General features: G+C 44.0%; 1 protein-coding gene across 2 annotated transcripts in view; it reads left to right on the forward strand.

Moving 5' to 3' along the window:
• The first annotated feature begins 599 nt into the window (after positions 1-599).
• The window catches only part of LOC147603669 (uncharacterized), a 38,093-nt gene continuing 10,955 nt past the window's right edge, over positions 600-27,737 (forward strand). The window contains exons 1-7 of one of the 2 annotated variants that reach the window (XM_086795871.1): positions 600-3,754; positions 4,470-4,705; positions 4,788-5,463; positions 5,617-5,811; positions 6,079-7,141; positions 7,339-8,542; positions 20,573-20,703. In XM_086795871.1, the coding sequence (XP_086651997.1) occupies positions 1,108-3,754; positions 4,470-4,705; positions 4,788-5,463; positions 5,617-5,811; positions 6,079-7,141; positions 7,339-8,542; positions 20,573-20,703 (6,152 nt within the window). In that variant the 5' untranslated portion in view covers positions 600-1,107. Of the gene's footprint in view, positions 3,755-4,469; positions 4,706-4,787; positions 5,812-6,078; positions 7,142-7,338; positions 8,543-20,572; positions 20,704-27,737 lie in introns of both variants that reach the window. The other variant, XM_086795870.1, reaches the window with a different exon arrangement.

The following is a 27,737-nucleotide window of genomic DNA, read 5'->3' on the forward strand; positions in this document are numbered from 1 at the left end:
CATCTTCTATGTCAATAGCCCATTTAACTATGGGGGGCTTCAGACGCATCCTACAAATACAACCCCCCAAAAGGCACTTCTGGCTATTATTTCTCCCAAACTTCATGTACTTGTCATGCTCTTTTTAAAAGGGTAGATAACTTAATAACACATTTTAAGATTGCAAAATGAGCATATATCATGAAGTTGTGTGGTGCAATGGTCATTGTGTGAATAGGTAAGTGTTCAATGCTCAACAATCGCGAGTTTTTGTGCTTTTAGAGAATTTTCGAAGGGCATCTCCCTTGCACTGTCCGGAGGTTGGTCTGCTCGAGTTCTTGTTGAGGACTTGGAAGGGGTGGTGAGGCATCGACCTACATGTTTGGTGGTGAAGGTGTGAAATATGTGGGTTGTGAAGAACCTTTTGGCACAGATCAATGTTAGCCACACAAGTGGAGCCCATTTTGTTTGTGGATGCGTGTGAATCCACCCTATGATGAGCTATAGGAAAACCTCGAAATATCCTAAAGTTCTTCAAAGGTTTTTGAAAACCCTCAAGTAACCTAATCTCTTGCAAGGTTGTTTGGATATAGGCACATTTGAAACTCTTGCAAGGTAGGCACATTTGAAATTGAGGAAAAGGAAGAGAGGGCGGCAAGAGGGCCATAATTAGGGAGCTTTTAACTCGGCTTAACTTTCGTCGTTCATCAGAGCCACCCGCTTCATCATCTTCATTTTGCTTGCAGCTCCTCCTCCTCTCCCCTTTCCCTGTCTCCCCTTCATCCCCTTTGTTTCCCATTTTTCTCTGCATTCTCCCTCTTCTCTGCTGTTGATTTCGCAGTCCACACCCGCATTTCTTCTCTAGCATCGCTCCCGTTGCTGTGTAGAGAGAATTAGGGTTTTGCGCCAAGCATTGTACCTTCTTCACCATCTCAACTCTTCAGCACACTGAGCTCCAAAAGGTACGCTTACCGAAGCGTCTATGGCAATTTAGGGTTTGACAGAAACGGCTGTGTATCTGCTCAGGTTTAGCTTCCGGGTTTCTTCGCGAGGAAGCTCGAAGGAAACCCTAGCGATGGTGAAGTGAAGTGAGAGAGGTAAGCGGGACAGGTGAGCTGCCTTCGCATCATGCCAAAGCGTCCAACGTCTTTAAAGCCATCGTCCAAGCCATCTGGCAGGCGAGGCCATAGCTACTCTGCTGTAGCAGGTAATTGCAATGCTATCCACCTCTCTCTCCCCATTCCCAGTTTTTCTTCTTCTTCGTCGTTTTCTTCATCCCATTCTTACATCTCCACAGCCATTTCCTCTCCAGACTCTTGCTCATCTGCTTCTGTTTACTGCTCTAATCTTCTTGCTTCCCCTCTTTCTTCTTCGTCCTCTGTCGTCGGACCATTATCATCATCATCTTCTTCCTCCTCTTCTTGCACCGTTTCATCCCTGTCAGTGACTTGCTTGGAAATGGAAACTTCTGAAGCTTCCTGCTGCGTCTCCTACCGTCAAGTTGCACAACAGGATGTGCTTTATGAGTACGTCAAAGGTCTCCAGGAAGCCAACAAATCCTTGGATGTAGATGTAGCAGAGAGGGTGATGCAAGAGCTTGCCGAGTCCATCACATCGCCTGCTGCTGCCGCGCTGGTAGTCTCCTCAGGTGGTGCCCGCCTCATTGCGTCTGCTGTGAAGCAATTTAAGACCCATGGCCTACAGAAAACTTCTATAAGCAGAGGCAAAGGATTGAAAGCAGGAAGTAAGTCTACTTTAGTTTCAGTTGCTTCAGAAGCAGACAGGACAGTGGAAGTTGAAGCGCTTGCAGCTATAACTCAATCTTCATTTACTGATGCCAATCAAGAACCAGTCCATTCCCTGTGTACTGACACAAATCATTTACTGGCCACAGACGAGGTGAGCTTTGAAGAAGGTCAACCTCTACATGCTGGTCCAGTTTGCAATGAAGCTAGACGTAAGCGACAGAGGACATCTGAAGAGCTGATGTTTGAAGACTGTAAGGGGGAGTGTGCTTGCAAAAGTAAGCATGAAATATATACACCACCTTCGTTTATGGGAGGAAATGAGAATGTGAAGAACATGCTTATGGATTTGAATTTTCAGAGGCCAGTACAAGGTGCCATGGATTTTCCCTCTAGGAGCTCAAGTACTTGGGACTTGGACGATGACATAGGATCCTTTGACAGTGAGCTATTGTCTTCTACATTGGACAAAGTGGGAAAAGGTAGGGTTGATTGTAGAGAACACAGGTGCACTGAGGATTTCAAGCTCAGTACCAGATCCAGACAAGTTGATAAGAATGCTAAGGTTCATGTAGGCAGCAGTCAAATTGCTGCTGGTGATCTTCTCATTAACATGAAGAAGAATTTTCGAGATGTAAGTAGGACTCTGCTTGGAGTCATGGTTGACGAGGTATGTGAATCTGGGACAAGTTCTTGTAGAAGCACAGAAATAGATGCTGCTTTTGTGAATGGATTACAAGGAATTGTCAGTGCATCCGTGCAATCCCTCCCTCTTGGATCTACCCCCCATTGCACAATCTCGCTGACCAAGGAAAGGGAGTCTGTAAGGTTGCAAAAACAAAGTGTAAAAGGATCTTGTGTCACAGTCAATGAGAAAAACAAGGGAAGGGCTTTACATTTGACAAGTAATGGTGTCGTTGCTGAGGTCACACAAATGAAGTCATCCACATCACTCAGTATGGTCAGATCATCAAAGACTTTAGCTGGCCAAAGAAGCAATGAAGCAGCATGTGATACTTGCCTTAAAGCCGAACACCATTTGAGCTGTGGGGCTGAAGAACAGTGCAGCTCTTTGAGGACTAGTAAGGAGTGTCAAGGTGAACAAGGGAAGTCATATGGGATGGAAAAAAGTATGAGTTTGAAACAGGATGTTATTCTTGAAAAGCAAGATAAGCCCCTTGATGGCTTTAGCACATCAAAGGCTACTGGTGAAGGAAGCATGGGGGATGAGGCAAAGGCTGAATTACCAAATGTGCTTGATCTGGCAAAAGAAGCAGGGCTACCTGATGTTGTTGCTGCTGCCTGTCATGCTTTGGACAAATTAATCAACGCAGCATTACAAGGCAAAGGTGCCTCCATTGCCAACAATTCTGGGACAGTACCTTACCCACCAGGTAGAAGACGAGGCAAGGTATTGCCTGCTGAATTATATGTTGCACTCATAGAAGCTCTGGTCGAAATTGTTCAAGTTCTTAAAGATCAAGTGGAGCTACTCTGCTGGTGTTTAGATTGTTTGGGAAGCATTTTACCCCCAACCAGCAACAATCGATCTGCCTATGATGGTTTTCTAAACTCAGGTTGTGTGGGCCTGGATTCTTTCCTTTCTAGTAAAGATTTACTTCATGCAACTGGATGTAAGGGTAATAGATTGGAGAGTGTGGCTACTGGGAAGCAGTCAACATGTCATCAGAGTGAATTGCAGAGCAGTACACAGTCAGCTAAATCATCTGCCGTGGCTGTTGGTGATGAGATGACTTCCAAAACAATGCTCAAATCATTTTCTGGTGCTGTAAGTTCAGATAGGGCCCAGACTGCATGTGACAATGCATGTTCAAGTTCCAGCAAGGGTGCCATTGGACTAGGAGCGTCTCTATGCAACAGCATTTCTTCCGGGTCTGCTGCAAGCTCTATATCTGCATTGGCAGCTGTAGCGTACACTGCTACTGTACCGATGCTGGCTGAGAAGGCGGTTAAAGCCATTTTGAGTGCTATACAGCCATGCGATATTGAGCCACACTCCACACAAGCTGGTGAGTATGTACAAATATGCATTTTGGGATTAATGTTCTTTATGTGAATGCTGTTGCGATCCTAAGGCCTAATTAATACTATCTGCTCGGTCTCTTAACTTGTTCTTGGTTGTTTTTATTGCAGTACAAGATAGGATTGTTGCTTGAGTATGCACAAGCTACATACACCATTAATGCTTGGTTGCTACCTATCTTTCCCAACTATTTGGGTTTCCCACCCCACTGTTGCAAAGTGTGTTTTATCCCATTTTGCCTGTCAGTTTGTAAGATTTTGAACATTTCACATGTTGAAAAGGTAACTTACAGACTAGAGGCTATTGGGACAATGGAAACTTGTGAACACAATCTATAGTGATTTATGTTTTGAATTTGCAGCTGGCAACAACCGGTAGTAGAGCAGCTTAGCATATGTAGAGATTCTCTTGCTGTTGGAATATTTTGGGTTGAGGTGTTTAGTCTTGTAATGACACAACTTGTTAAAAAACATCTTGTTTGCGTAATAAATATATTCACATCACACAAAAATCAAGGTTTTTTTTTTTTTTGTTCCATTTATTAACGGGTTGAAATATTGTTGCCTGTCCTTCTTACCTGTGAGATTGACATATATAACCTCTAATAAGATAAAGCAATGCTGTCAATGTCTAACTAGGTTGTGATTGTACTTTTATGGGCTTTGCTTTTGGCTTGACTGGGAGCTTTGTGTCTTTGACAGCTCTACATGCACTTTCAGCCCATCTGTCCTCAACAAACTCAAAGTATGTGTGTGATGATGTAATCGCTTTCATCATTGCAGCAATGAGAGAGTTCAAGACTGATGCTGAAATGCAGACAGAAAGCTGCACAGCCCTGGCTTCACTGAACAGGGCCATAAGCTCAGCTACAGGGCACTGTGCCTGGTCAACTATCATGGACACTATGGATACTCATCAAGACAATGTTATCGTGCAGGTAAGTATTAAAGGTTGTGTGTGTTGGTTTTATCTGCTTATGACTTGGTTTGTGATTTCAACGTAGACTTTGATGATGACAGAGAGCAGGATGTAGTGCTCTTCATGTTCTCTGCACGAGAGCTGGTTTGAATGTCCTGGAATGGGGCAGTGGAAAGAGGCCTGTGAGAGCTGGTAAGGATACTGACCGAGAGGCAGGTGTGCGTGCCCTTGTTTCAGCTATGTTGTCATTTCCAGAAGATGTTCGGATTCAGTGGCATGGGTGTAGTGCTCTTTGGTCTCTGGTTCATAGTGCTGGGACTCGGAGCGTTGCAAATATGGTATGCAGTGGAGCATTATGTGCTGTGATTGGGGCAATGCGTGTGTGCAGAACAAATGAAATGATGCAGCAAGAGGGATGTAATGTGATTGGTACCATGGCTAGGATGCTGGTGGAGAGTGGTCATGAATTTGGGCCTCGACGGACCTCAGATTCAAATAAGCCCTCAACAGAGCATAAACGCTCTGATAAGCATATTGATGCTGAACAGATTCTTGGTAAAACTGAGTTACATGGTAGCAATGAAAAAAAAGAGAGATTTTTAGGCTCATCTGAAGAGTGGTGGGAGGCCCTTAAGGTAGTTGTGGCTGCTATGAGGGCATTCGGCAAATCAAAGTCTGTGCAAAGCAATGGAATTTTTGCTTTGGGTTCCATTCTTAAGGGTTCCATGGAAAGCATTCATCCAGGATTGACTGCATCTAGTGTTTCTTCAGTACCAGGTACATTTTTTGGCAATTTAAAGCCATTCACATCTGATGGCAATTTAACCTTTTGTGGAAGTGATACACCAAGTAGCAATGAAAGTCAGAAAGGATTTTCACCGTTGTCAAATGCAAGACTATGTCTTGAACAAGCTGGGCTTGAACATGCAGAAACTCTTGCTTGTCTTGGGAAAGATATTATTGATGATATTGAACGGTTGAATGAAGCAGTAGAGGTCACTATGGCTGCCATGCCTGAGTTTCCTAAGGTAGAGACCATACAGGTTTGGGGATGTGCCGTACTTCAACAAGCATTTCTGGCCTACGTACACTATTCAAAGTGCATGATGCCTCTTTCACCTATTGGTATGGTTTTCAGAGTTTTCCATGATAATTGATTGCTCTAGAATGTTAGGTCATCTGTTTCAAAAGCAACTCATGTAATAAAGATTTTTAAAATAATGTAACCAGTTTTGTGGTGCTAAGGGTTTTATTCTGGTACTTAAGTAGAATCTACTATTATGTACTTTTTTTTTTGGTCTTACATGCATCTAAAATTGGGATTGAATTTCTAAACGAGGGTTCCGTAGGTTCAAATTGCTTAATGACTTGCCTGGCTTGTGTTTTTTCCAGGTATGGTCGAATCTGGCTCATTACAAGGAAGATTGTCTTGCAAAAGTTTGACCCAGGCTACCCTTGGTGGTGCAATTCCGTCACCTGCAAGTGCTCTGGCTAATCTTGTGCTTTCTCAGGCCACTTCTACCATGTTCATGATTTCTGGTATGATAGCATTGTCCTACAGTGGAACTGCTGCCAACGGGGATCAGCAAGAACAGGACAATGTGGCTTTTAGTTTTCCTCCAAAAGCAATATCAAAGCCTACTGCAAGCAAGTCTGTTGGGGTAAAGTCTCAAGGCTCTCAAACGAACCAGCCTTTTGTGTCTGTCAGACAGAGTTGGTGTGCTGCCTTGGGTGCCATTGGAGATGTGTTCGGTCATCTTACACAAAATACTGAAGTTTCTATTGGGAAGAGCTTGCCAAACGTGGCAGATGCTTTTGATGTCACTGTGATCACGAGCTCTGCGGACTATTCCAATGTTGGTGCCCCCGTATCTAAGGTAAAGGATGTTGGGGTCACTGAGAAGGAGACAGAACATTCCAAGGAAGTAGAAGATGGGTGTATGGGTAATGAAGGAGATGGATTGCTTTATGAACCTGCAACACCTAGGAGACACCCCACAAGCTCGCGTGATGTAAAGCAAAACTACTTCATGTCTGGTGGCAGCAGGTCTGTTCGCTTTCCCAGTGTGGGGGCATCTAAAGATGCTGACTTAAATGGAAGATCTGAAAAGAGGGTTTTGAGCTGCTGTGTAATGCCAGAAGGCAAGGAGCAGGAGCTTGCAAATACTGAGTCAGGTGGTATTGATGGGTTCTCTCAGCAGCAAGTGATAAATGATATCAAGGCTTGGCAAGAGGCCACGGAGTCACTGGCCAAAATTGCTGAGAGAGTGGGATTTCCAATGTCTGTAAAGAATGGTATATTAGCCATAAGAACCATCCTCTACAAGCTTGAGGATGCTGAAACTGTCATTTGGGCTTGCCATGCTCTTGTTAGTCTCTATTTGACATGGGAAAATGTTCACTTGTTTAAACCAGGATTGGAGAACGATCGAGAGGACTACAAAGCTAAGATATGGTAAGGCTTGGGCAAAAAATCTATGCTCCTGTATGGCTTTGTGTAGTACGTTTATTGCCCTTAATTTTAATTTTGAACTGGCCAAGATGATGACATTGGTTTGTTTACAGTTTTTTTTTCCCATGTCGTAATTGTTTTTCTTCATATACAGCATAATTCTGCTGGTTTCTTTTTTTGACTCCTGTTCTGTTTAACAGGGGTGAAGGTGATGTTGGTGTAAGGCAATTGGTGTATTTAGTAAGTTATTGGACAAAACAAAACAGGGCAGATGTGATGAGCCTTACCCTTCAGGCCTTGTATAGTGCTTGTGTCTTTGCTGCCACAGTTCGAGAGATTGAGGAGGTTTTTGCCCCTGTTGATTGTGGTACAGAGGCTGTGCTGGGGGCAATGCAGAAAGTTTTAGGTTCAGGAGGCAGCTTGTCTCAGAGGAGAAAGGTAGTCCAGCAGGCTTGTTGTGTGCTTACAGTTGTCTGTGGCTACAGTATTCCTGTCCAAGTTGGGTTTGCTGCTGCAGGTGGAGCAGATATAGTTCTTTCTGCTTTGGACCGATATGATGAAGACAATGAAGTACTGGTGAATGGTTTACATGCCCTTGGCTTAGATTCCAGGTCACAGTCTGATTTTGATGCCTTATGGAATGCAGCTATCTATAGAAGCACTCCGAGTACTGGCGGTAAAGGAAGTAGGAAGAAAAGGGGCGGTTCAATTTCTGGCTCTGTTGCAGTGGGCCTTTCACATGTCTTCAAGGAAGGAGCTACAGCATCATCTAGTGTGGTTCCTATTTCGGTGGATGAAAAGGGAGCTGTTGTTGATGTTTCTCTTGATTCTGAGCGTCTGGGCAACCTACGATGGGCACCTCAGCTTGAGAGGCTAGTTTTTGAGGGAACTTCACAGACGGGTCGTTTTCTTACTTGGCTAATTGCTGGCCCAGGATGTGGTGGGCCTGCTTTTGCTATTGAAGTTCTTAAAAGATTGAACGCAATGTCTCAGAAGCACTTATCTATGTCTGAAATGCAGGCACATGTGTGTTTAGTTATTGGTCATATGTCTGCTCACAACTCAAAATGGTGTCAGGATTTCCTTGATTCAGGTGGACTTGAAGCTGTCTTAGCTTGTATGGAAGGTGTCTATGGTTATAGAGCTGAAAAAGTGCTGGGTTTGCCTGTGTTCATAAATGGGGTTGAGAAAACACTTTGCTTTGACATGTCTGAAGTTGAAGCAACATCCTTCATCGCGGAACTTGTGCCAAGCCAGAACTTGAATCAGGAAGATAGGTGTTTAGATTCTGGCTTGGGAAGCAGTTTATACGCTCGTGTTCAGTATGCAGCATGTAATGCTCTCACTAGTTTAGTCAAAGCTGAGAACGGATCTTTCTCTATATCTATCAACTTCATTATCAAGGTGACCTTCTTGACATTTTTTTTGTTTTTGACTGCTGTAGTCTATTGATGACTGTATGGTCTTTGTGTTACTGTTGAGCTTTCTGAGTCTTGTGGTCTAATAAGGTGGGCTTAGAGATATTGAGCTTGAACCACTGTTCGGAAGTCTTTGGTTTTTGTCAGTGTTTGCAGCTGTTAAAATATTAGTGTCGTAAAAAATTCTTTTCGCAGCACTTGGCATGAGCACGATCTCCCTGAATCTCATCACTACTACATCTAAAGTTATTGGCCCAAGAAACATTAGATGCCGGAGAATGCATAGACCATTTTTTAATGTCTTGGCAGGTGTCTGGTGCTAGCTTAAAGTTTTTGTATGTTAATGCATTCCTACCTATAATGCATACATGCACATGATCTTTTTTTCCTGAGCAGTCTATTGGATAGGAACAGTGCTGTGTCTTATAGATGTGTACATTCGTAATCTCAAGTTATTGGCCCAAGAAACATTAGATGCCGGAGAATGCATTGACCATTTTTTAATGTCTTGGCAGGTGTCTGGTGCTAGCTTAAAGTTTTTGTATGTTTATGCATTCCTACCTATAATGCATACATGCACATGATCTTTTTTTCCTGAGCAGTCTATTGGATAGGAACAGTGCTGTGTCTTATAGATGTGTACATACTACGAATGTGCTGGTTGGGTCGTGTTCCTTTCAACCAATCAGACATGCATGTTTTTTGAGATGTGCATGTGTTACAAGCCAGGTTTGGAAGATGTACTGAGATATGTCTGAATGTGTGAGTTCTTGTTGATTGGGCCAAGCCTCTGCACTTAGTCTTGCAGTTTTACAGCCATTTCTACCCCTCTTAGATGAAAATTTGAGCTAATTGCAGAGGTCCACAGAATGACTGCACATGAATGTGTCTCAAGTGAGGCAAGTGGATGCGTTTGGGGGGGGGGGGGGAGGGAGGGAGGGAGAGAGAGAAAAAGAAAGAAAGTCATATTAACGTCCGTGGAATGCCTTGAAGGCATATGGGACCAAAAGACATGACATCACAATCATTAGCGCGAACATTGCTAAGGGTCAACTACCATGTGGAATATGAAATGCTTGTGGTATGTAGGAGAGAGCAAGTTAGTGGGGTTTAGTCTTCTGGAAGTCTTGAATTATTGCTCTTCCTTCGCGGTGTGTGTGTGTGTGTGTGTATATATATATATATATATATATATATATATATAGAGAGAGAGAGAGAGAGAGAGAGAGAGAGAGAGAGAGAGAGAGAGAGAGAGAGAGTTGTATTAACGTCTACTAGAGGCCGAACTCGACCTATGAGACAAATCAATGTACAACTATCAATGTCTTCTAGACGTCCAGAAAAAAAGGACAAAATGAACATGAAATAAACTATGAAAGTACTGAGCTAGTGGGGGGGTGTGATGGATGGAGCACTACTGCTAGAGGCTCAGTATGCAACCTATATGCATAGGGTATACAAGAATGCAATGCAGATCTGTCAAGCTCCAACCAGTACCATAATGGGGGTGTATTATGTGATACATAGGCGATGGCGAGGCAAAAATACCTCGGAGCATGATCTCCGGGTGTGAGTGTAAGTGAGCTAGCCGCTCTTGGATATGGTGTTCATGTCGAGCCCGTATCTCTGTGATCTTCCTCTGATGTAGTCTGGCAGTCTGGTAGTCTGGTGCTCTCGGTCTTCGTCTGGCTCGGAGGTCCGCAGCGCACAGCGCGTTGAAGTGTAACCCCCTCTTGTGTCAGGGCAGGCATTGGGATAGATCTCTGGAAGAAATCAGTGAGCTGGAGCTGTCGCCCACCTCTCCCTGTGGTATGAGTTCGTATCAGTGTCTCTGTGGCGCTGTGTCTCTAGCAAGAACTAGCCAAATCTGCGTTGGTTTGCGGACTCCATGATCTGGTGGAGTGAGGGATGTCCATTGAAGATGGTGGTGTATCTCTCTCTAATGACACTATATGCTTTGCATCTGCATACATAATGTTCCTCACTCTCAACCTCCTCCTGGCATAGTCTGCATATCCTCTCTGCTTTGGGGATCCATGTTACCCTACCTGCGAGAGAGAGAGAGAGAGAGAGAGAGAGAGAGAGAGAGAGAGAGTCATATTAACGTACGTCCGCGGAATGCCTTGAAGGCATATGGGACCAAAAGACATGACATCACAATCATTACAATCCACTTCGGGGTGCGCTTAGGCGCAAGTGCGCATAAGCGCAAACATTGAAAATAATAATAAAAAGCGAAGGGTCAACTACCATGTGGAATATGAAATGCTTGTGGTACGTAGGAGAGAGCCAGTTAGTGGGGTTTAGGTTTTCGGAAGTCTTCAATTATTGCTCTTCCTTCGCAGTAGACAGTCCACTTTCTAGCTTGGCAGGCTTCTCGAACTTTAGCAAGTTCTGCACTTTTGTTAGGTGTAAGCTCGTCTACCAGCCACAGCTTGGTACCTTGGAGTGCCTTGGATTGTCGCAAAACCTTGATCTTGTCCTTCTTGGTTTCATAGCATAGGACGGCCTGTCCCCCTTTCGAGGTAATGAGATATGGATTGCCTTTGTCGATGGAGGGGAGAACCTTGCTGATTCTCCTCTTCCATATGTTCGTATCGGGGATGTAGTCATTTGCATCAATGTCGGTTTGCTCCCTTACCTCTTGCTTGTCCCAACCTTGTGGGAGTCCCTCTACGTGAATGTCTCGGGCAACCGACACTTGAAGTTTTTCTTCCTTGATGGTGGAAATAACATTTAGTTTCACATGTTGTTGCATACCTTTGGTGGTGTCAATGAAGTCCTTCTTGGCTTCTTGGATCTGCTCGTGAACTTCTTGAACTGGGTCAGGCTTGCCCTCGAGAATGGCCACCCTAGCCTCAACTTTGTTGAGCTGCTTCTTCGAGGCTTCGTTTTCTTCTCGTAGCTTGTCGATATTTGCTAAGAGAAACACCTCCCATGAGCTCGAGCTGTGATTGGTCAATGGCTTGGTCGGTGTGGTGAGGGCACTTTTGTAGGTGAGTTTCCTTGGCATTGTGGTGATGGCCACCGGTTTTTTGGCCTGGCTCTCCCAACATACCGTAGTCTTGTTACAAGGGGCGACACAGCATGGAGGTGACCACTATGGCTTGGTGGTGCCCTGCACCAAGCCTAGCATGGCGAGGCGGAGCTCAAGCGCACGAGCAGCAGAAAGCGGCGGTTAGGTGAGGCTTAGGCGGGGCTCACGCGCGCGAGGGAGAGAGAGAAGGCAAGCAGGCACGCGTGACGGGAGAGAGCAGGCACAAGTGAGGGGGAGGGGACGGAGCAAAGACACGTGCGTGAGACAGTTGTGTGCGGCAGTCAGGAGAGAGAGAGAGAGAGAGAGAGAGAGAGAGAGAGAGAGAGAGAGAGAGAGAGAGAGAGAGAGAGAGGCACCTTGTGCAACACCAAGATCTACCCTGGTGATGAACTCTCTCTCTCTCTCAAAGACGAGAGAGAGGCACCTTGTGCAACACCAAGATCTACCTTGGTGATGAGCTCACACCTCCACAGGTCGAGCATAGGAAAGCTGAAATTGTGCAAGTGCTTGAGGCATGCAAGGCAGGGAATGGGTAATGTATGGAGATGGTTGACTGATTACTGCAGAACACAACACTCCTAGGGGCTTCATGCAATCTTTTGGGTTCGGCAACCACTTTTACCATGCAATCTTCTGGGTGCGGCATACACAACATACAATTTCTTGAATTCAATCATCATCATACACGAAACCAATACTTCGCAAATTCCTCTCATTTCTAGTATGTGAGGTGGGATGTTCAAGTTAGAGTTTTTTGTGTCACTTTATCTTACTAGTCATGAAAAGGTGGTTTTTATTGCTAGTGTTTTTATGAGCACATTTTGAAGTTTGTATAAACCAAGAGGAATTGAGCATGGTAGAGACCTATAAAGAGCACCAAGCATCAGCAAAAAGGGATGATGTCGAATTTTTGGATGACCCTAGACAGCTACGTCATCCACCAACTTGAACCAAATTTGTCGTCTATCGATGGATACCAAAGTCGATGGGATTGTTGTCTACAATCTGTGTAATCAAGACCGGTCACAATCCTTCAAGAAGGATACGATTGTGGAGAAGGAGACACTACTTGTCAAGATTGGATGTTTTACCATAAAGATCAAGCACTAAGTTAGCTTCGTAAAGAAGTTAAGGAGGGGATGTCACGTGCACTTGTTATACCAGGGTACCATGTCGACAAAACTATACATTTGTACACCATCAATTACCTTTTGGATAAGCACTCAACATGCTATTGTACACCATCAATTACCTTTTGGATAAGCACTCAACATGCTAAATGCCTTTGTCTAGAGACAAGTTACCATTGTCCATTACGTTAGGATAGTCGATGCATTGTCCAAAGTAGTATTGCGTTGTCCCGCAGCTAAATGAAACCCTCTATAATGTATTAGTTGTACAAGTGTGTTGATAATTGGTTATTCCAATAGTTGGGCATTTGACAAGTGTGAACAAGTCTAGGACCAAACACGACATTTGGTTAGTTGACCAAGTAATTGTGGTGCATGGGAGGTAGACTTGCAAGGAAGGGTCATTTTGGCCCTATCATGGCACTTGGAAATGTCGTCTCCAATTATTTGCTGATAACATTCTGTTTTCGTTCCATACCTAATCTCATTTCCTACCTTGTCTTGTTAACATTTAGTATTACATTGCTGTTCCCTATTACATGCCACTTTGATGGGGGGCACACCCTAGGCTCACTTGAGCGAGGTTGGACAACATTGGGCAAAGGTAGAAGTGCCCATACAAGGTGTCCGCAATGGTTGGGCAGCAAAGGATGGGTTAGGTAGTCACAGTAGGCAGCTTGTATGAACATGTGGGTGCCCACAAGGGGGCTGGATTGGTCAACAAGGGTTGGATGTGTCACCGTTTGGTCCCTTCACTAGTCTTGATCTGTGTTTTGGGGCAAGCCCATCCATAGAACAGAACCAAGGTGAGAACATGGATTTTCCATAGAAGAAAGATGAAGCATTCATTGGCATGGCCACACAGCATGAGCACCATGGGATTTTATTCATCAAAGTGACTTATAATGTTTATAAGTCAGTGTGTTCACACATCATTAATGACGGGCTAGACATTATATTATTTTGGGTATGGACAGATGGACAGAAGGAGGTGCCTAGAGAAAATTTGGGCTACAAGCTGGGAAAAGCACAAAAGTTGATATTTTGGGCAAGCTCAGCTACTTTTAGCAAAAAGGAAAAAGCACAACAAATATAGAGCTGTTTGACTTTATAAAAGCAGGGAGGGGCTTGTGTTTTGATCATCGGGCGCTAACATCTCCTGGCCGGCAGCAGCTCCCACTCTCTGTCTTCCCAGCACTGACCGTACAGTAGACACCCTTGGTGGTTTTCTTTGCGTTGGCTGTACAACAGTTGTCTGCTGGTCGTACAGCCTTGATTGTACAACGCAGCTTTCTCTCTCTTCTTCCAGTGCTGGCCGTACACTGTTTTCTCTCTCTACTGGCTGCGATTGAGGCAAGCCGTACAGTGGTGGATGTGTTTGTCTATCGTTTTGGGTCCCTATCCGGTTATAGGATGGAGAAAGACAACATTTAAAGGCATTTATTATTGTCGTGGGCCCATAGGGTTGGCAACAAGCAGCAGGGGGGTGAAAGTGCCGTATATAAAGGGTGCTTGGGCTCATTCTTGAATCTCCTCTATATCAAGTTGATGCAAGCACAAACGTTGGAGCACACGGCTCCTCCACAAATTTAGAGATTAGCTTGGTGTTCTACCTCTTAGGAGCAAGGCCTCCAATCCTCTGAAGCTCTGCAGGCAGCCCGCCAATTGAGGGGAGCAAGTATTCGCCAACAATGTTCCCGAAACTCAAGTTCTACAAAGGTTTGTTCACTCAATTGTCGGTGGGGCCCTTAAGGGGGTAGTTGGGATCCGATTGGTTGTGCTCTCCACTCTCTCTCTCTTTCTCTCTCTCTCTCTCTCTCTCTCTCTCTCTCTTCTTATCTTTGATTTCCTCATCATTCTCTTGTACTCAATCAATAGTCACCTTAATCACCATCTCAGCACCATTAATGCTTCTGCAACATACCACATGCAAACTATCTCTTGGCAATATATAGTAGCTTAGGTCATCTTGCCTTGTCTTTGTGCATTTGTAGCATAGCAACAAGAAACAACCAATTTCTAGCCAAAAATGTGGAAACTTAAAGAGAGGCCTTAAGAGGATTGTGGTAAATTGGTTGATTGTTTTGATGCAATTTTAGAAACTCTAAGTACGATTACTTTCAAAGCACGCTATTCCTTGGTTAATTGGAATTCTCTAACTTTACTAGGTGCCATCTTTAAAATGTCAACTTAAGGACCTAGGTGGGGTGGATTTGATGAACAAGATGAGACCAAGGGAAGAACCAAACAATAGCAATTGGAGACTTCAAAGCGGAGAACTTAGAAGCTCAAACATTGTTCTGTCTTTAAAATGTCAACTTAAAGACCTAGGGGTGGGGTGGATTTGGTGATCAAAGGGGAGGACTTGGAGCCTCTTAGGTGTGCTTTGACTTTACGAAAAGGATGCAAGATTGGACTACCATGCCTTGCCATGTGTACAATCAAGAATTGCAAACAATAGCAATTGGGGACTTCAAAGCGGAGAACGTAGAAGTCTAACCTTGTTTTGGGAGGTGCTAGATTTTTTTTGAGTTGTTGTTTTTGTTTCCCGTTTTTAATCTCCTCTCAGGAATTCCTTATAACCATTTCCTTGTAAATCTTGATTTTTCTCAAATTTATTGGCCATCTCCTCCAAATTATAATCCATCCCATGTCTCTCATCTATATCTTTTCTCACTCTATTTTATTTCACAATATTACCTTTCATGCCTACCATACAATGTTAGAAAACTTTTGTTTCCTAGCTGTTTTTGCTTCTTAGTTTCGGATAGACATTTAGTCGTTTTTGTTTCATGCAAGTATGATTCCTAGCATTATAAAGCTTGTTAATGAGTATTTAAGTAGTGATAATTTAGCACCCTTTTGCTCGCATGTTATAAGCGATAGAGGTATGACTAGTTGGAGTGCATCAAGGGGGCTCATTTGCTTTTGTCATATGCTTGCCACAATCCGGATGCACATGGACATGGTCTTCTATTGTTGCAACCGCTTGAAGGGTAGGTTGTGGGAACAAGTTTGGACCAATTGGGCAGTGTTTTGGACATGTGTACAAGGGGCAGTGAGGTGCCTATGGTCACAAGTCTGGACATAAATTTTTGGTTTTATAGAAGCATGGGGCCTGGGCCAATCCTATAGGTTGTATCTGTTTGTGTGTGTGTGTACCCATCATGTACGTGTACCCTTGTTTGTGTATCCACTTGTGTTTTGTGTGTGAACAACCCCCAAAAGAGTGATTGTTCTTGTATGTGCGTATGTGGATACGCTTATGTGTGTAGGTGAGTGCGTGCGTGCGTGCGTGTGTGTGTGTGTGTGTGTGTGTGTGTGTGAAGCCACTCTTAGAGTGGTTAGAATAAATATGTAGATATTATACCTATTTGATATAAGTAGTGGTGTCATTCAGATGAGTCCCTTGTTAGAATTTGTGCATCTCAGTGTTTTGGGATCTGGACCTTTTATTTGGACACGTGTATTTTCTCATGTTTGTCTAGTTGTGGGTATTTTTGCTGCTGTTGGCCAGCTCCTTGAGGCCAGCTTCACTCCTCACTATATAAAGGGCTCTTCCCTTCTCACTTGTAACACAATTCATTCATTCACAGGCACTTGTTCTCTACACCATCTGCTGGCTGGTATTGCCATTGAAAAGCCTCTTGCTACATAATATGATGTTCATTGTCTGATGTCTCTCTCTCTTTGCCACTCTCCCTTTCTCCTATGTTTTACTTCCGCATTGTGCAACTATATCATGGTATCAGATGACTAGGTCCCTGCTGCCCACTTTTGTGTTTTGCTCCCTCTTCTGCATTTTTTGACGACGAAGACATTGCTGTGTTTTTCTACAGCGGCTGCGTTTTCATCTTCTGCTCTCCCTTCTTGATCAGCGTTTTCATCTCCTACTGCTCATGCCCTGCGCTTCCTCGTGGAGCCCAGGTACAATCTGGAGGGGCTGCGTTGGTTGGTGATTGGTGGGTTGTGTTTTCTGCTCAACCTGAATTTTTTCTTATGTGCCTCTCCTTCATCCGCGTCTTCTTCTTGCTGTGCTCCTGCCCCTTCGTTCTCTTGCTGGGTGCAAAGGTGTTGTGTTGGAGGTGCTGCGTTTTGCTTTCCGAAGCATTTGCAGTAGTTTTTGTGAGGAGTGGGCTGTTTTACAATCAGGTCTGCAACTGGAGGTGGTGTGTTTGCGTATGGTGCACACTGCCACTAGATAACTGCCACTAGATAAGTGGCTTTGACAAGTCCTCTCCTTCCCTGGCTTCTTTCCCCTTTTGGAGGTTGCTTTCGAGTGCGTTTTGTGGACTGTTTGTTGCTGTCCAGCCCCTTTCTCTCTCAGTTTTGAGAGGGGGCGGATTGATCCTCGTGACTTGTTCCGTTGGAGAAGTGCTGGAGTGTTGAGATCATCGGTGGCACAAAGGCTTGCTTGCAGAGGTGTGCTATTGCCGTGGATATGGATTCCCTCTTGGAGGAGGAATCTGTCCTTGTTTCTCAAAGGCAGGTAAGGCTCCCTCCAAGTGGACAGGATCTAGTACTTGCTATAGTGCAATAGACAGGATGGTGTCATTGCTACGCTTGTCAAAAGTAGGGTCATTTGGCCAAGGATTGCAAGACCAAAGGTACAATCCAGGCCAGGACCAAGTTTTCAAAGAAGGGCAATGATCATATACAATCTGGATCTTGCGGCCTAGCCACGCAGTATATGCGAAGAAGGGGGCATCCAGAGTCTCCTCCCGATCCATAAAATCAATGCCAAGTCCACTCTCCCGGGTCCCACTTTGTGAACCCACTCTTAAGAGTGTTTAGAATAAATATCTAGATATTATGCTTGTTTGACATAAGCAGTAATGTCATTCAGATGAGCTTCTAAGCTATAAAAGCATTGTACTTGGTGAACCTTTTACAAATCACATTAATCAATATCATTTGAGTCTTGCAACACATCTCTCGAGTATTCTCTCTCTCTCTCTCTCTCTCTATATATATATATATATATATATATACACACACACACACACACACACACACACACACACACACACACCACACATGCACATCGTGGCTCTCCATCAACCACCTTAGTGCTGCACCCGTGCGACTGAGAACAACACTGAGGGACGAGAGGTCCTAGCAGCTGACTGGCATTCATATGCCTATACATGGACAAATCGAGGGTCATCGTGGATATCTTGTGAGCAAAGTTTGTAGGAGCCAGATACTAAAGGAGTAGACAAGTCTTCTAGGATCAAAAATGCATCTTCCATGAGCTTTTTGAAGTGCTCAAGTGAAGGACAGCAGTACCATTAGTTAGGTCATGCATTTTAGCAATTTGGCACAATTATGATTGGACAGGTCTGAGTTTGGATATGTGACATCATTGTTTATAATCGTGTTTTGGCAATATACAATAGTTTAGGTCTATCATCTTGTCTTATCATTAGTCTTTCAATGAATAAGTCTATAATTAGTGTTATTAATTAAATAGGACTTTTACAATCATGTTACATTGGTATCAGAGTGTAGCATGGGTTTTTTTCTAAGATGGATCATTTTCAGAGGTATAGGGTGCCTTTCTTTAACAGTTTTGTGTTAGGTGATTGTGAGTAGTTGCATCTGCAATTGCAGTAGGGTTTTGGAGGCAGTTAAGTGGCGCATTTGAGTTTGTAGACTACAAGTTGCACTTTGGTTTGTGCATTAGGTCTTTCTATCTTCGCTTCTTTTCCATTCTTCCCCCCTTACCCTTCTCTCCTTCCTGCAGTCTCTCCCTTCACCATTTCAAAAAAGCTTACAACCACCCCCACGCACGCAACCCCCCACCCCCCCACCGGGATGGCGCCCGCCGCGGGTGGCTCTCTTCTTTTGCCTTGATTTTCATGTCCCGTCTACCTGAGCCCACTTGTCCTCTCTTCCCGGCCTTGTCTCCTCTCTGATGTATCTAGGGTTTGCATAGCTTGCTTGAGAGATTTGATAGCCCAATTTTACGGTTAGGGAGGACATGATTTGTAGGCTTTGCACTCTAGAGGTTTAGACAGAGCACTGTCTTTTCATATGCCCAGTGTATTATGAGATACATGAGAGGTTCCACTATCTCTTTTGATATGGATTTGGTCCATTGGCCTGGGTCATTGACTTTTGAGGCCAGCGCTGTTTAGGGACTTTACGTGCTGGAGTTGCCTCAGCCCGTGGATCAGCTATGCAGAAAAGCATGGGCGTAAGTCTGAGATACCTCAAAGTCTGAGCCTACAGATTGACTGCTCCTCCCCTCCCCAGACAAAGGACATGTACGCTGGAACTATTTCTCCCACCACCTTAAGCGTTTCAGCCATTGTAAGGCTACGTCAATAGTTCTCCCACATGATGGTTTTATATGTCCAGGTGAGTAGTTGGTTTTGGTTTTTCCCTGATGGTAGACTGACTTCTTTTCTTCATTCTCTTTCTAAGTTTTTGAATATTTTAATTTAAAGTTAATATAAAAGATGATATCAATATTATAATTGTGAAATACATGTGTTTATACTCTCTTATAATTTATTTAATCACAGGAAAAAAACATAAGCAGGCCTTATAGAGAAAGTCTTCCCTTGTCATTCTTTCTTTCAGAGTTTAGCACTTTTGGGCAGCAAGTAGTCTTGTGCTTTACCTTGGTCATGGCTTTTTCTTCAAGGGAAATCGAGATTTTGACTTTGGTGTCAATATATGTGAACTTATCTATAATGGCTTGCCAAGTATGTTTTTGATATGTTGAGGGCATTAGTTTCTTGTTTTGAGAGAGAGAGAGAGAGAGAGAGAGAGAGAGAGAGAGAGAGAGAAATGAAATGAAATGATATATTAACGTCTTCAGAAGGCCAAAATGACCTATGAGACCAAAAAGGTTACAACAATTGGTGGATCTGATACAATGTCTGTGTAAGGAAAGCTAAAAACAACTAAACAACTAACTGAAACTGAAACAACTATGAGGAAAAGTACGGTACTAGGAGCTCCTAATGGATAACATCTGGGAGGAAAACTCCAGCAACAAAGGTAAGCATCATACACATCACTATCCAAAGATGTCTCTCATCGGTCGATGGCGGATATCCTCAATGTCCTCCATGGTGAGTACTCTGACTGGACGTCTCCCATGCCGTGCTAGTATGGTCCTGATCCTCTGTTGTAGTCTCCGCCGGTGTCGAGATGGGCCTCTCATCTTGGGGTGCCTGGACCGCCCCAGCTCTATAGCCCGATCAATCAGTGTACCTTTGGTGCGGCTGTACTCTGGGGCTAGCTGCAATGCCTGTTGGTCTGACTGCTCAATCTCTGGTCGAAAGAAGTCTGTAATCTGCCTCTGTAGGTGTCTCTCCCTCTCTGATCCCGAGAATTAAAGATCCCTGTGCTTTTATGGGAATGCAGGGATTGTACAGATTGCCTTGAGAATTGGCTTATGATTATAACCCATTATTTAAGAATACAAAACTATTTTTTAAAAAAATGGGAGAGATGAAAAACTTTTCTTTAAAAAAAAAGAGAGATGAGAAAAATGAACGAACTTCTAGAATCTACACCTACACTTGATGCTTTGTTGTTTGATAACGTGATAGGTACCATAGTATGTGGTTTACACTAAACATGATAAACATGATGGCTTGAAGCCTTGCTACTAGACTTTGAGATAGTAGAAGCTTCGGTCTTTGGGGACAAAGAAGGTTTAATTGGCATATAGAGTTTAGAAGGAGAGATTCAGGATGTTTTCAATGAAGTTAACCAGCATTTTGTCACTCTTGCTTGCTCTGTCCATGGAGAATCTATATTAGAAATGGATAATCTGTTGTGTACTTTGCTGCTTTTCTAACCATGCAACCCCTTTGTTCTGCACGGACAGGCTCTGGTATTGGCATTGCATCAATATGGGGGTCTATCTCATTTGGACCTGCACATCTCTAGGACTGAAAAGGTCCACTTGGACGTTTGTGCGCCAGCAAGATTAGCCCTTGCAAGGCTTGGAGTATCCAGGTAAGGCGCTCTAACATATTGTCCATGCAGTTTTCAGGTTCAAAAAAATCTGTCCAAGTTGGATTTAAAAATGTCTCTATCCACCTGCTATGCCTAAAAATGGCCGATATAAGAGTCCAAGTCTTGGTCACCATCAGTCTTGTTAGGCTGAAGGTATAGTCCTTTTCTTGCACATCACATGTACATATTCAGAAAAACATTAAAAAAATATTTCATGCATAGAATCACCCATGGTCTTTCCAACCATTGGCAAAGTCTTGCTATTGTAATTGCTTCTTTTTAAAAACAAGAAAAATGTTGCATGCTAGAGAGTTGCCAGTCTAGGAACTGGCATAAGAGTCAATGTTATCTGAGACTTTTAGGTCAACGGCATATCCTTGCTTTTAAATCGTGCACATCATATTTTGTACAAAATCATCTTTTAATTAGAAAACCTTTAAAAAATATCATCCTCACCTCAGTGGCTTTGCTTTGGTTAGATTCAAATACCTTGGATGATTTTAGCATGCTTTTTGAAGTGAGGTGAAATTCTCTTTCTTGGATCAAAATATTTATTCCTTGCAACTTTGAACCTCAATCTACAAACCTGCAACTTTGTTGCTCAACCTACAAACCAAGCCTTCAACCACTGCCACCAGCCAATTAGAGATTACCGGATTCTCAACATATTGTTCATGCAGTTTTCAAGTTCAAAAAAATCTGTCCAAGTTGGATTTAAAACCCTGGATGAAAAATCTGTTCAAGTTGGATTCAAAAACCTTGGATGATTTTAGCATGCTTTTTGAAGTGAGGTGAAATCCTCTTTCTTGGATTGAAATATTTATTCCTTGCAACTTTGTTGCTCAACCTAGCCCTCAACCACTGCCACCAGCCAGTTAGAGATTACCGGATTACCCCAGAGAACAGTAGCCAATGCCTCATCAACCCAACTTAGGCCTGTCAGCTTGGCTTGGGACCACCTCGGAGCACATATAGAGGCTTACTGATTTATGCAACCAAGCACAAGGCCTTCGGCCATCCATGATATGCATCCGAAATCTTGCATGCTTTCTGTCTACAGGGTTGGGCAAGTCATGACCTGCCTCAAGGGCCAAGATCATCAGCCCCAGATGGTACACAGGACCTTGCCTCTCATTATGTGCAACTTGGGGTCTGGTTCTTGATCTTTCACCTTCACCTTGGCTGTCCTGGCCCTTGGAATCCTTCAGCCCCTTCTGAATTGTAAGATAACTCAAACACAATCACTCAAACACAAACACTCAGGATAACACACTGATGAATCATAGCAACAAGCCTTATCTTTTGACTCAAACACAATCACTCAGGATAACACACTGATGAATCATAGCAGGAGTGTTCACACCTAGACAGGTTTTCACACACACTCATTTGTGAAGAAGTGTACACACATAGGATGGACACATGCACACATAGACACACTGGTGGACGCATATGGTTACACACGTGAGCTTTGAAATAGCCCTACAAGCTAGTCCAAAGTGTAGGGTTCCCCCGACACTGTTGTAGTATCTACATGCAACTACATGCTGTTTCTTAGATGCTTGGTAACTCCTTGCTGAAAGAGTGCACAGAAGCGGAAGCAAAAGAGCTCTAGAGTGTGCTGAATAGAGAGTGCAAAAGAGAGAGAGATATGGAGCAACTATGCTGAATGTACTAAAGTGTTACAGTCCCAAGCAAGAGACACAAGCAGTCTCATAAGTGAGGGAGCAAAAGATATACAAGACAAGATGAAAAGGTGAGAGGCCAGCCCACCTATTTATAGGTGGGGAGAGCTGGCCGACTGGAGCTACAATCCTGGCTGGACATCAAAAGCTGGCCGACTGGGAAAAAAACCATAGAGGTTGGGAGAAATCCCAGAAAAATATGTAAAATAGGGGTGGCCAGCCCACAATCAAGGGCCATGCAAAAGGGACCAAAAGGACACGAGACATGGGTAGAAACTGGGGATGAATGTGCTAACACCTCCTCTCAGCACCAGATGCTGAACAAAGTCCAAGAAGCCAAAGAAGTCGTCCTTTGTCAAAGACAAAAGAATGCAGCAACAATAGGTACCAGGAGAGCTCCACAAGCAATCTCCACAGCAACTCAGCTACAAAAGCAACAGAACAAGCTGCAAGGTACACTGCTCCTCTGGAAGAAAACAATCGTATAGGTTGTGTCGTGTTCCTCCAAATATCGGTGCCAAATCCAAATGTAAACACAGTGCCACAGAAATCCCTAGAAGCCTGTAGCTCCAAGAAGATAATACCCTCAAAAGAAAAAGAGTCCATTTGCTCCAACTCTATACCAAGAGTAGCCAAATGCTGTACAATAGCACCCTCCTCGAAGGTCGGCATCGCCAGATGTAAGAACACAACTGCCCCCTCTAAAAACTGATGTCGGGACTCCACAAGCCCAACCAAATCCAAATCCCAATCCTCCAATCCTTGGAAGTATCACTGTGTCCCAACCACGGCCACGGCGGATACACCTGACCATAATCCAGAATCCTCACACAGAGTAAGGGAAATAGGAACATTCATAGTAGTGGTATCTGAAGTAGTAGTAGCCTCCTCAAAAGCATCATATAGCGTAGAAGCAGGCTCCTCCATAGAAGGCAAAGGGACCAGCAACACATCTTGGTCACTGGTTGACGAAGAAAGAGTCGGAGGCGAAGCAATAGGAGACAAATCCCCCTCAGAAGCTGTGAGCAAAGATAGCCCATTGTCTTCCTCAAAAACATTACCAGAGATCTCATCTTGGCAAGGAGGAGTATGCACAGAAACTGAAGGCAAGGCAACAGCAGAAACAAACTCCTCAGATGCAGTGAGCAAAACTAGCCCACTATCCTTCGTTGCAGGAACATCTCCAAAAGAAGTATCCACAAGATCACTGGTTGCATAGCACCCAGAAGTAGAAATCATCAATCGATCATTGGCATCACCATACAGGTCACAAAGCAACTGCCACACATAGAAAGTAGAAGCATCATCAGGAGCATAGATGAAGTGTCGAAGAACCGAATCCTGACAATTCAGGAGGAGAATGCCATAGATTTGTCTGTCAGTCTTCCTCCACCGACACACATCCTCCGCAGAGGCAAGGTCCGGCAAGCATCGATTCTTGTACGAGAGAAACTCCATCAAACCATACTCCCTGAGAATAGAAGTAACCTGCACCTTCCATAATTGAAAGTTACCACCATCCAACTTGTCTGCCTCATCTAGGAAATAACAAGAAAGTGATATAGGAGTCAAATCTGCAGTTGTCATCATTGATCCAACCAATAGGACCAAACCTCATAAGATAAACTGTCCAAATCAAGTCCCAACTGAGTTAGTGTAGTGATCAAAGCTTGTGACTTGTAACCTCTAGGTTATGAGTTCAAGTCCCACTAGGCTCTCTCATGTTATGCTCGCTTGATGTGTTTGGTTGCTCGGGCTCTTGCCCCTTGAACACTCGAGTGACTCCTCCTCCTCGGGTGGTGGATCACCCGAGATAGGAGGATCCATACGAGACCCCTCCGTTGTTCCAGCGCTCGACTCATCGCGGTGGTCATGGGGGATGCCTAATTCGTGGCTCTTGCCCGATGGTACGTGGCCCTTGCCCGACCATGATAATTGGCTAATTGTTGGAAGGGGAAATCGGCTCCACCCACTTGAGTGGGCCCCGGGTGTGTACGAAAAAGAAAACTGTCCAAATCAAAAAAACGTTGATTAGGTCCCTTCCTCCCACCAAAACGCAGCCCTAAGAGGTTGGACAGCACTCGAAAATCCTCTTGTAGCAAAAAACGCAGAAGCTTCTGTCGATTGTACCTCCAACCTTGAGGCCACCAAAAGAGGGAAGCAAAAAATGCAGATTTGATATAGAGAGAAAAGGCAGCCACCCAAGGCCTGGGAATATGTTGTAAGAGGGTGCAAGAGGGAAAGGCATCAACTAGGAGTGTAGCTTGGGCTCTCCTCAAGAAATATGCACAATCTCAGAAGAAGAAGTGTCCTCCACAGGTACCAAGGGTGTCGCCAAAGCCCAAACCACCACAATCCCCCTCTGCAAAAGGGAATGTCCACCGGAGAGGAAAAAGCAACCAAATAGGGGCTGCTGTCCTGAACAAACAGGCCGTGTAGATCCAAACTCCAAGTAGGAATGAAATGCTGATGAAAAAGTTACCTTCTGCCTGTGGAGAACCAACCAGCAAAGCTGTCCAAAAAACACAGCAAGAAGAAGACTGCAAATCTGTGAAAAACACAAAGGAGAAGGGGCTGTAAACAGGGCTAAATTTGGGGCAGCAGATGGAATCGTAAACCGGGAGCGATGATACCATGAAAGAGTGCACAGAGCGGAAGCAAAAGAGCACTAGAGTGCTGAATAGAGAGTGCAAGAGAGAGAGAGAGATATGGAGCAACTATGCTGAATATACTGAAGTGGTACAGTCCCAAGCAAGAGACACAAGCAGTCTCATAAGTGAGGGAGCAAAAGATATACAAGACAAGATGAAAAGGTGAGAGACCATCCCACCTATTTATAGGTGGGGAGATCTGGCCGACTGGAGCTACAATGCTGGCCGATTGGGATATCAGTAGCCGGCCGATTGGGAAAAAAAAACCATAAAGGTTGGGAAAAATCCCAGAAAAATATGTAAAATAGGGGTGGCCAGCCCACAATCAAGGGCCATGCAAAAGGGACCAACAGGACACCAGACATGGGTAGAAACTGGGGATGAATGTGGTAACACTTGCAAGCCGATCATGACTAGAAACACTTGTCATCATTCCAGAGGGTGACTCATTGTACGGATTGGCACTGCTTCATGTGCAAGACTTGCACACTTGACCAAGACCATGTACGAGACTTATACGCTTGACCTTGGACGCTTAGAGTGGAGCCTTGGTTGACTCGTCTCGTATAGGGCTCACATGGGACCAATTTCCACTCGAAGTCTTGCACTTGATGTACATATATGTCCACGTGGCATCCAAGTGCAGAATGCAAGTGACATCCCATTCTGCTTAACTTGACGGAAGCAGCATAGCCTCGAGATAGTTTGTTAATAAAGCGGATAGTCATTGAAGAATTCTTTGTCAAGCCAAACCACTTCGCATATCCTTCGGTCTTGAAACTTCATGAGAAATTGTCTTTGTCTTCCGTTGGAACCGTGCTTAAGCCTTGAAGTAGTGCAGAAGGATCTGCTTGGGAACCATCGCTTCAACTTTGTCAATAATGTTTGGTTCCACTTCGTCTTTAATCTTTGAAGAGATTAGACGTGCATATGGTTTTGGCCAATTGACATGGAACACATTGTGCATAGTCCAGCTTGGAGGTAACTTCAACTTCATTGGTATCTTGTTGATCTTTCTCTAGATAGAAAATGAACACTTCATGAACGACCGAATATCATAAACTGTCTGCCAAATCTTTCTATTCACTATCTTGGCCACCTTGGTCGGATAAAGTCGGATGCCCTCGGAACTGATTATGTATCCAAGAAAGTGAATCTCGAACAGATAAAACTTTGACCTTTTCTCATTGACATAAGAGTTCATTCCTTTCCAACAACTTCAAAACCTTCTTCATATCAAAGTCATGTTGCTTTATGGTAGCTAAAAATACAAGTCTGTCGTCCAAAAATATGAACACATACTTGCCAATCAAGTCCTGGAATATCCGCTTCATCAATGTGTTCGCTTTGGGGATTGAAGATGAGGTTCTGGTCAATAGCGACTAGAATGGCCTTCCAAACGCTCCTTCATAAGGAGTCTTGCCAATAGCTGAAGAAAACGAATCATTCAAAACTGCTTGAGCTAAAGGCAAATAAGATTCCTAGTTACCTTGTTGATTGTGGACATAACACTTCATGAACGACCGAATATCATAAACTGTCTGCCAAATCTTCCTATTCACTATCTTGGCCACCTTGGTCGGATCAAGTCGGATGCCCTCGGAACTGATTATGTATCCAAGAAAGTGAACCTCGAACAGATAAAACTTTGACCTTTTCTCATTGACATAAGAGTTCATTGCTTTCCAACAACTTCAAAACCTTCTCTATATCAAAGTCATGTTGCTTTATCGTAGCTAAAAATACAAGTCTGTCGTCCAAAAATATGAACACATACTTGCCAATCAAGTCCTGGAATATCCGCTTCATCATGTGGTTGAATGTGGTGGGGCGTTCGTTAAGCCAAAAGGCAAATTCATAGTGGGTCCGTTCTGTACGGAACGCTATCTTGGGGATGTCTCCCTCAGCAATCCGAACCTGGTGGTACCCACTTTTCAAATCTAATTTCGAGAATACCTTGGTCTCATTCAGTCACTCTAAAATGTAATTGATCCAGGGCTTCGAGAATTTGCTTTTTATAGTCAGTTTATATTAAGTGCATGATGATCCCACGGAATCGGGAAGAACCATCTTTTTTCTTGAAAAACATGATCAGTGTGGCAAATGGTGACACTCTAGCACGTATGAAGGCAACTTGTAAACAGCTCTTGGAGTTGGCGGTCCAACTCCATTTCCATTGTCTTGGATAGGTGGTATGAAAACTTGCTCGAGGGATCTGAGCGTGGAGGGAGATCTATCTTGTGGTCCTTTGGTCTAGACGGGGGGAGCTAGGGACTTGGGAGAGAGATTGTCTCGAAGAAAAACTTCTGGAACTTGTCATGGAGAGCCTAGTACTTTTGGGAAGCACTGGCCATTGACTCGCAATCTGGATATTAACATACGCACTTCCCACTGGATTTGCGTGTCAAGGCCATACAGGAATTGCCCTTTCTTGTCCTTATCAGAAATACCTAATTACAAACATAAGTTTCAAATATTGTTGGCAAATTGCAGCACTGGTTGAGAGGTTTGACACGCCCCCTTGAACTCGTCTTCTAGTCGCTCAAGGTAATGAGGTGGTAGAAATTGCCACCTAGGATCTATGACGAATTTGTCCCAGACATAAGCTGCGATATTGAATCTGGTGTGGGCATGAGCCCACCACGTCCACCATGGGATGGCCTTGTCCGCTAAATACCAAGTAGCTAAGATCACCCTG

The sequence above is a fragment of the Cibotium barometz genome, chromosome 63, assembly GCF_041138505.1.
Source record: "Cibotium barometz isolate CiBa-2024 chromosome 63, ASM4113850v1, whole genome shotgun sequence".
NCBI classification, from domain to species: domain Eukaryota; kingdom Viridiplantae; phylum Streptophyta; class Polypodiopsida; order Cyatheales; family Cibotiaceae; genus Cibotium; species Cibotium barometz.